The sequence below is a fragment of the Acipenser ruthenus genome, chromosome 23, assembly GCF_902713425.1.
Source record: "Acipenser ruthenus chromosome 23, fAciRut3.2 maternal haplotype, whole genome shotgun sequence".
Classification (NCBI taxonomy): domain Eukaryota; kingdom Metazoa; phylum Chordata; class Actinopteri; order Acipenseriformes; family Acipenseridae; genus Acipenser; species Acipenser ruthenus.
Genome location: NC_081211.1, coordinates 30,283,319 through 30,292,375, shown reverse-complemented (window position 1 = coordinate 30,292,375; position 9,057 = coordinate 30,283,319). Strand labels below are relative to the sequence as shown.

Below are 9,057 nucleotides of genomic sequence, written 5' to 3'. Positions count from 1 at the left end.
GTGAAAGATTTGTCATAGCTTTTCATTAATGGTTATTTCAATAAGACAAGTGAAATCTCAGTTTTTTGCCAAAATTCCAAGGAATCTCCAAAAGGGTTCTTTAATTATTCTGGGGTCTAAAGGGTTAAAATATATATTTAAAAAAATTATATATATTTCCTAAAAAGTTAAAGAGCTCATAGGTCAATGGTCATGGGTCAAGAGTCAAGAGTGAGTGGTCAGGGGGTGGTCTATGTCCAATGGGGAGGGGCGCGGAGGGTGAAGAGGGGCAAAGAGGAGCCACGCGCGTCAAAAAGGTCGGCGCCGGCCTTTTTGACGCGCGTGGCTCCTCTTTGCCCCTCTTCACCCTCCGCGCCCCTCCCCATTGTCCCTCTCTCATCTCCCTTCTTTCCTGCTCCCCCCCCCTGTCTCTGGGGGCTCCACCTCTCTCAGCAGCCTACCTCCTTCTCAGCACTGTATTTACTCACCCACATTCATCTCAGCCACTTAGCTCACCACCAAGCCCCATCACTAGCTCAAGCCATACAGCTCTTGCTATATAATATATAAAGAGTTCCATAGTTATTTATAAGTCATATAACTAGTCAAATGCCTATTTGTGGTTTGTTTTTATTACATTATATTTCTATATTAAAATGATTAAAACTATTATATTGTTACCAAAGTGGTAATTGAGGATTATATGTTTAATGTTTTATACAATTTTAATTCTTTAAAATAAAATATATATCTATATATAGATATATTAGACATAGCTTTTGAGTTAAATCTCACAAATCAGTAATTTTACAATTTAGGGTAATTGGGATATATGCTAATTACACAATTCCAAGAGCTATTTATAATTCGTATAACTAGCTAAAATTCAACTTAGGGTTTCTTTTCATTAATTTACATATATTGTCACCAAAACGGTGTTTGGGGATTATATGTTCATTGTTGTATACAATTTTAATTATTTAAAAAACATATAATTTAAATATAAGTACCTTTCCAGTTAAGTAGCACAAATCAGTACCTATTGAATTATGGGTAATATGGAAATACGGGATGTGGACAAACCCATTGAATTAGTCTGCTGTAAACACCACAATTAACCACCAGGGGGAGATGTTCTGAAACTACATGCAATCTTGTATTCCGCCAGTTGTAAACAATTGTATTTTTGTCTCAATAATAACTAAATGTATTTATCTTGTGTAGCTGCAAAACATATAAACATATTGATTCTGCATTGTTTTCTTTGTCCTGATTTAACACCTGGGCTTGAAGACTATTCTGCCTATTCTGTCCTGCCTGTCTTTCCTATATAGTGTGTACCCACTAATATTATATTCGTCTCCATCACTCTCAGACAACCAAGTTTCTGTAACACCTATCACATCGTAGTTACTTGTTAGTGCAGTAGCTTCAAGTTCTAACATTTTGTTTCTGAGACTTCTAGCATTAAGATAGATACATTTAATAGTTGTCTTACCTGAGTTGTTGTCCTTGTTTTGATGTGGTCTCCCTTCTGTTTTTTGTTTTCTTCCTCCTTCCTTTCTAGTTTAAATGCTTCTGGACCACCTGAAGGATCCTTTCTCCAAGTAGATTGGTTCCCTTTCTGTTTAAATGCAGTCCGTCCCACCTGTATAGATAGTCCTTGTTGTAGAATGTGCTCCAATGTTCATGAAAGGTGAAGCCTTCCTGTGTGCACCACGATTCCAGCCATGCATTTTGATTTTGTATTTCCAGCTGTCCATATGGTCCTTTGCAAGGAGCCGGCAGTATCCCAGAAAATACCACAGTTTTGGTCTTGCCTTTTAATTTCCCACGATGTCGCTTCCACACGCTGTCTCTGGGAAGCCTGCCTTTTGTTTGTTTGTGTTTGTGCTGAGTGCTCCGCCCCACCCCCGTGTCCCAGAATGCCGCGGGATTTGAATCAGCTGCTCCGAGTTTCAGCTTGTTATCAGAAAAATACACGCAGCTGCAAGGCTTTAAGCTGCACTGTTTTCTGATTAAAGCAACTCCAGATTTAAAGATGTAATTCCTCCTTTCTGCTTCTAACTGCGTTGTACTTGTCCACGTGTACTTCTCCCACGATGTCGCTCGGAAGCCTGGCTGCCTTTGTTTGTGTTTGTGCTGCGTGCTCCGCTCCTCCCCCGTGTCCCAGAATGCCGCGGGATTTGAATCAGCTGCTCCGAGTTTCAGCTTGTTATCAGAAAAATACACGCAGCTGCAAGGCTTTAAGCTGCAATGTTTTCTGATTAAAGCAACTCCAGATTTAAATATGTTATTCCTCCTTTCTGCTTCTAACTGCGTTGTACTTGTCCACCACTGTACTTCTCCCACGGTGTCGCTTCCACACGCTGTCGCTGGGAAGCCTGGCTGCCTTTGTTTGTTTGTGTTTGTTCAGTGTATTTATCTTGTGTAGCTGCTCCAGCCCTCTCGCTGTGTTCAGTGTGTTTATCTTGTGTAACTGCTCCAGCGCTCTCACTGTGTTCAGTGTATTTATCTTGTGTAACTGCTCCAGCACTCTCGCTGTGGAAATCATCCAAATGCCTATGATGGTCCTATAAGCTACAGTAACATTATTGCACTTCACTCTATAAAAATGACAAATACGCCACAAAGAAGTCAAAATTGACTTTATTGATTTAATTTGTCAGTTAATACATTGCAAGATGCCTCCTGGTAGTGGGGAGTTTGATTGGACATGGGCAGGAGGGGGTTAATCAGAGCTTTCAGTGTCATGAAACAGAAAGATCATTCCTCCATGGTATGATCAAATCAGTGTGACAGACACAGACAGACACAGACACAGACACACACACACACACACACACACACAGACAAACTGCTGTATTCTGCTACTAGATAACTTCTGTTCAAGAATGCCTAGAAGCAGTGACACCCTGTTGTTTAAACACTCAAATCAATAGTTTTCTTTTCAATTACTATATATTATTTTTTTACTATTAGTCAAAAATGAACAGTAATGACATTTTCTCATATCTTTTGCCACCCTTCTCAAACAGTCCACTTTCAGCTGCGCAGAACTGATGAGTTGATGCTTGATTGGATTCTGGCCCAATGCCTCTTACCCTTCAGCATGTAAGCTGTTGCTTGCAGCCAGGGGAACGGCACTGAGATCAGTCTGTGTGGATGCTTCTATATACAAACCAGCTGCTCGGCTTCGACCTGCAACCTGCAGCACAGCCACCAGGGAGAATGAAGAGTATAATGAGAGAGGGCAGTTTGCTGTTGGGCAGAAGCAATCAGTGAAATGAATCCAGGCCTTTCTCTTTCTAGGACAGTGTGTGTGCTGTAGACCTTTTCCAGTGGTAGCGGAGGGACTGCAGCAGTATTGAGTCTATAGAAAAGCATCTAGACTGAGCCCTGGCAGTAAACAACCAGCTTTACAATTACATTGCATTCCCCCAGAAAAACCCAATGGGAAATCTCGACTGACTGATGGGCATTTATAAAGCAGAATATTTAATATGAACAGGTTACTTCATTAGTTCAGCTCTGGAGAGGTTTTCATGGTTTAAGGCGTCACGCAGCTAGAAAAAGGTTTCAAAGTAACAAGTGCATGGGTGGTTACATATTCTAGGTTTATTGAACAAAACATTTCCAAAAAAATAGAACATAAAAATTGTACATGATGTTTATTAAATACTAGTCACGTGTCTGTAGTCTATCCTGTTAAAAAGTGCATTCAAATGCATAGCACTACATCACCCACTCTTCAAAACAGGGCTGGGAAACAGAGCCAAGAAAGTGATGTTAAAAAAGAAGCTATCCAGTGGGGTTACAGTTAACATGTTGCAACATTCACACACACACACACTACTGGGGAAAAATTATCAGCCGATGCTAGACTATTGTCCTAGAAAAATGTGAAAAATTTATAATCAAATGTTCAACCAATAAAAGTCATATTGGGTTCAAGTTGTACATGTTTTGACTTTCTAAGCAGACAGATGATCAAACATAATGAGAACTCCTGTGCCATGAATTCAGTCAATGTATTGTGCCAGCCAGCGGAAGCCTTCGCCATAGCCCTGTCTCTTCAGCACACTGCACATGAACACTTCTAGTGGTCTTGTATTGAGCTCCTTCAGGGGGACATTGCCCTGCAAATAAAGATACACACAGTCAAACTGGCTCCAACAAAGACATCCCCTAAAGCTATTCTCCAAATCTATTCTCTTGATTTTTAAAGGGAAACAGGAATTTCATGGGACAAACTGAAAGGCAGTCTTGTCAAAAGGCTCCCAGCAGGGTTCAGAATGCTGCAGACGAGCGTTTGGTTCAATAGTCACAGTAATAAAGAGTGCTTGCCTTGCCCGTTGTCTGTCCGTATAATCCAAACACCTCTCGTAGCCTCTCTTCACTGATGGCTTCAGGTCTGTCAATCTTGTTCCCAAGGACCAGGATAGGCACGTTTCCAACAGTTTCATCTGTTACGAGTGCCTGAACAGAAAGCACAGTGTGTGAATGATGGTTACACAGTGTTTCATCTGTTACGAGTGCCTGAACAGAAAGCACAGTGTGTGAATGATGGTTACACAGTGTTTCATGTGTTAGGAGTGTCTGGACAGAAAGCACACAGTGTGTGAATGATGGTTACACAGTGTTTCATGTGTCACCAGTGTCTGGACAGAAAGCACAGTGTGTGAATGATGGTTACACAGCAGCAATGTGGCGGTGCAGGCGCTTTATGAGAAGTTCCTGTCCTGTCCTGAAGCATGGAAAGACTCACATCGAGTTCTGTTTTGGACTCAGCCAGTCTGAGTAAGTCTGCGCAGTCCACTAGGAAGACAATACCGTTGATGGCAGGGAGGTAGTTTTTCCAAACTCTACGAGCTAAAGTGGGGAAAGGAATTACGTCATATAAGAATCTGACTTGCAGGACAGTGCACAAGCAATCTTGATTAACGTGAAACACACACCAAGACTACTGTACAATGTACAGTAGATTCAAAGGCACAGCTATGAAGTTTAACAAACCTACATGACATTTAGTCTTTCAGACAAAGCAAGCTACCAGCCCCTGGAGGACAACATTGGACCCCAAGGAAGTCGGCATTTCTTACAGCCCCAGTAAAACTGGGTTCATTTTGCACCTGCCCAGTTTAGGACTGTCAGAAAGCTGCCTTCATGTTGTACTCTTTTCTATTTGTGTTCACAGACTCCCTGTTTTTAGGCTAAGCAGGTCTCTCCAATGGCTGGATGTTTTCTAAAGCTTGCATTAGTAGTACCTTGAGCGTGGCCACCCAGATCGAAGGTTGTAAACGTCATGCCAGCAATCGTCAGCTCTTCAGAGGCTGGAGAGCAGAACAAAACAGGAGATCAGAAAGAACAGCATGACAAGCAGCAAGTCTGCAGCTGCTCCGAGATCACACTGAACTGTGAGATAAGAAACGGAGCGAGATTATCCAACACCAACGTGACGTCAAAACAGAACACGTCACTGTCTGAGTGCAAGAACATTACAACAACTACACAGTACTTCACACTCACAGCATTTACCAATTCCAAACACGCGGCACACTCACTTGGATGTAAAGTTGGCACATGCTGACCCAATCTGTCATCTTTAAGCATGTGCAATAACGTCGTCTTGCCAGCATTGTCCAATCCAAGAAATACTAATTTGCCTGACTTCTTGTACAGTCCTGAAATGTAATAAGATATCATGGTTAAATTTCTGGAACAGTTAAAAAGGTGGAGTAGCTCAACTATTATGGAAACTAAACAATTGATCTCAAAGTGACATGCAAGATTGCAGGCTCCTCATTTCAGTGCAGCTCTATATAGAAAAAGTCCTGTTTTATGATTGAATGGATACCAGTATTTCAACCTGACCACATTTCAATCCTCTGAATATACCTCTAGACCCCAGTAAACAGGGTCTATACTCTCCTCTGAATATACCCCTAGACCTGTGGGCTCCAGTAAACGGGTCTATACTCTCCTCTGAATATATCCCTAGACCTGTGGGCTCCAGTAAATGGGTCTATACTCTCCTCTGAATATACCCCTAGACCTGTGGACTCCAGTAAACAAGGTCTATTAAAAGCCACTCTTGGGTTACACGTTGCATTTGCTTTTTATTTATAAGCACAGCTTCTCTATTTTTTCAGAATGTCCTCGACTGCTTAAATGTGACTAGTGTTCCAGGACGGAGCAAGTTATTCAGGCAGCTTTCAAATGTATGGTAGCTCTCTTCATCAGGGTCATCTGCAGTATGAAAACAAGACCAGTGGAGAACATCACGCTGTCAATACAGTTGGCAGCTTATTCTCAGCTCCCCAGTCTATGGGCCTCTGGGAGCACAGCCTGTGAAATCAATGGCATTCTGGGACACTCTCAGCTTACTGCGTTACACAAGACAGGCAGCAGGAGAAGCAACACTTCCAAATGACAGGTGCAACCCAGAGAAGTGGAGATCCAGTTACTGCAGGACCGTGGATAACACTGCGTTCCACTGGGTCCCATCAAAATAACTACCACCATATCTACAGCAAAATAAAAACAACAGCAGATCAGGCTTCACCAAGCACTATCCCACTGTACCTCATTTCCATTTACAGAAAGCTCTTACCAAGAAACTGCAGTACACTACTGAAACCACTGTAAATCCAATCAAATATGAAGGACATATCCGGATATTGTGAAGCCTGGAAAAGAAAAGAAATGCAAAGAGTGATGAACACAGTTTGTGAGCCCAGAGAACTACAACCTTGAGCTGCTCTGGATCCTCCCCACGGTTATGAGCAAGTACACTTTATTCATTGCATGTATTCATTACTGGAAGCTCGGTTTGCTGAAGAGGTATTTTAATGGCAGTCAGGGGATGTCATAAAGACAGGTATTGTAGATTACTAAGGTTTTGCAACAAAATAAAACCATGTTGTATTACTAGTCATGGAAATGGTGCTATGAATTCAGTGCAAGAGGATAGATAATTGTACAAAGAAATAACTCCCTCAGACACAGGAGGACATTTTAACATCAACATGCAATATAAATGACAAATCTGTGCATGAAAACACTTTGTCATTCTGCTGGTCTCCTCTTTCACAGAATACAGTTCCAATGTTTAAAAGGGTCTCAAAACAAACAGTATTACTTTACCTCAGCTGCTGTTCCCTGAATCTGTATCATACTCTCCATTTTTCACTCTTCATTATTTGATATTTTGTTTTTACTCACACATGCATTGTAAACGAGATTTAAATATTTCTCAATTGTTACTCTTGAAATAACAATTTCAGTAGCCATGGCATTGCTAAAAGGTTAGCATTTGCATGGAAAATTACACAAGTGTTCAATTCAGAGCAGGGCAAAGTCTGATAAAAGCTTAAGCAGCTTTTAACGAGAACCTCACTAATCTCCAGCCTTCTAACTAAATCAAAAAAGTAGAAAAAAAAACATTCAATATCTTAGTCCTCCTCTCCCAATGCCTCTTAAAATTAGACTCTTGATTCAATCAGGGACAAGTGGATTTCAGGGCAAGCCCATCTTAACGGATCTATTTTATCATTAGAAGGAGTGCCATTCCTCTGCTGCACATCAAGACTCCCTAAAGAGAGGTGCTGCTTTTTAAAGGAAACTCAAAGGCAGGGCAGCTCTTAATTCAGAGGGGATGTTGTAACCAAACCTCACAGGCTGACCTATAGTTCCAGTTACACAACTTTAACAGCACTGCCTGTTAGGCATACTGAAAGCAAAGGTCATGCAAATACAGCAGAGAACACACGTCAGCAACTTTATTCACCACTCCAACAAACCACTGGCTGGAAGATGGAATGAGTTTAGGATCCGATTCAGCAGCCAATATACAGGAGTGAATGCCATGACGCGATTGGTCAGGCTGCAGAGATTGAAGTAAATGAACCGATTCAGTATACTTCTACTGGAGAGTTAGTATCTGCAACTCACATCCACTTAATAGATCATTAAAACAAACCACAACATCTCAAAATAGCCAATTACACTGTCCAAGTTTGATAAAACATGAAGCTACAGCACCCGAAACACTCCAACACACAGATGTACCCCACTTTGAAGGAGGCTCCGCTAACGATCGTTCAGTATAGTGCCCTGCACAGCTATAGTGGAAGGGGTAGGCACTGACCCGGGTCTATTCACAACTTCAATTTAAAAAATAAATAAATAAATAAAAAAGATAATGCTACTAGCAGATGCTGTCGTTTAAAAAGGTTGAGAATATTTAATAATCTGGTGCTAATACTATCACTAGCAGCAGAAGCGGACAGTGTCCAGCTGGGTTTGTAAACGAGTGGGTCAGCGCCGTCAATTTGCCAAGTCACCACTACGACTCAAAACAGAAGATAGATGCAGGGTAACCTCGCGGCTATCATGTTTCACTGAGACACACCTACATGACAATACCCACGGCAGCTATGAACAGATTTAAAAAGACATCGTAAAGAAAACCCTGTGATTTAACAAACTAAACAGCAACAAACTCACACACCTGACGCTGGGATGTGTTACTGTTGGTGTCTGTTAGCAAGATCTCGCACATATCCGGCCGAGCACAGTCTAACAGCGCACACCCGAATCTACCACGGTAACCCTTATAATGCCCCCCTCACCCTTAGAGAAGAGATGAGCCCTTCAACCCGCTTAATTACAGCTGGCACAGTAACTGTCAGCTCCATTCACTCACTAGACTAGCACCGGGGTTCCCTGTCTGTGTTAATATTAATACTACTACTAGACAGAAAAACAAACCGACCCGCTCAATAAAGACACGTACCTACAACGCGAATATCAAAGACTCAAACGCTTCGTTGTAATTAATGAAGTGAAATGTGCCTCGTTCCTCCAGTGCGCCCGTCCCTCTCCCGCTCTCTCTGTGTTTGGTTATAGAGCCACGACACACAGCAATGGCCGACCAGCTGCTCCCAGAGCAACGCGGCCACATCCGCTCTGTGTTGCGCACTAATGCTTCCACAAGGAAACAACAAACACGGTTTTAACATTGCTGCAGTGAACATTTGCGCGACATTATTCTTTTTGTATCATGAACACTTCGTG

At 41.9% G+C, this 9,057-nt stretch overlaps 1 protein-coding gene across 3 annotated transcripts; it reads right to left on the bottom strand.

Moving 5' to 3' along the window:
* Positions 1 to 3,574: 3,574 nt before the first annotated feature.
* Positions 3,575 to 8,968, bottom strand: LOC117413507 (GTP-binding protein SAR1b). 3 transcript variants are annotated; one of them, XM_058997272.1, is made up of 7 exons: positions 8,777 to 8,968; positions 6,593 to 6,668; positions 5,544 to 5,663; positions 5,247 to 5,312; positions 4,748 to 4,851; positions 4,327 to 4,518; positions 3,575 to 4,118 (listed from the first exon to the last, which is right to left on the bottom strand). In XM_058997272.1, exons 2-7 carry the CDS (start codon positions 6,648 to 6,650, stop codon positions 4,002 to 4,004), a joined length of 657 nt encoding a protein of 218 aa, XP_058853255.1. In that variant the 5' UTR covers positions 6,651 to 6,668; positions 8,777 to 8,968; the 3' UTR covers positions 3,575 to 4,001. The 3 variants fall into 3 exon arrangements, with proteins under 3 accessions (XP_058853255.1, XP_058853253.1, XP_058853254.1); XM_058997270.1 differs by lacking the exon at positions 8,777 to 8,968 and adding an exon at positions 7,126 to 7,552; XM_058997271.1 differs by lacking the exon at positions 8,777 to 8,968 and having other exon boundaries at positions 4,327 to 4,458.
* Between the last annotated feature and the right edge of the window lie 89 nt (positions 8,969 to 9,057).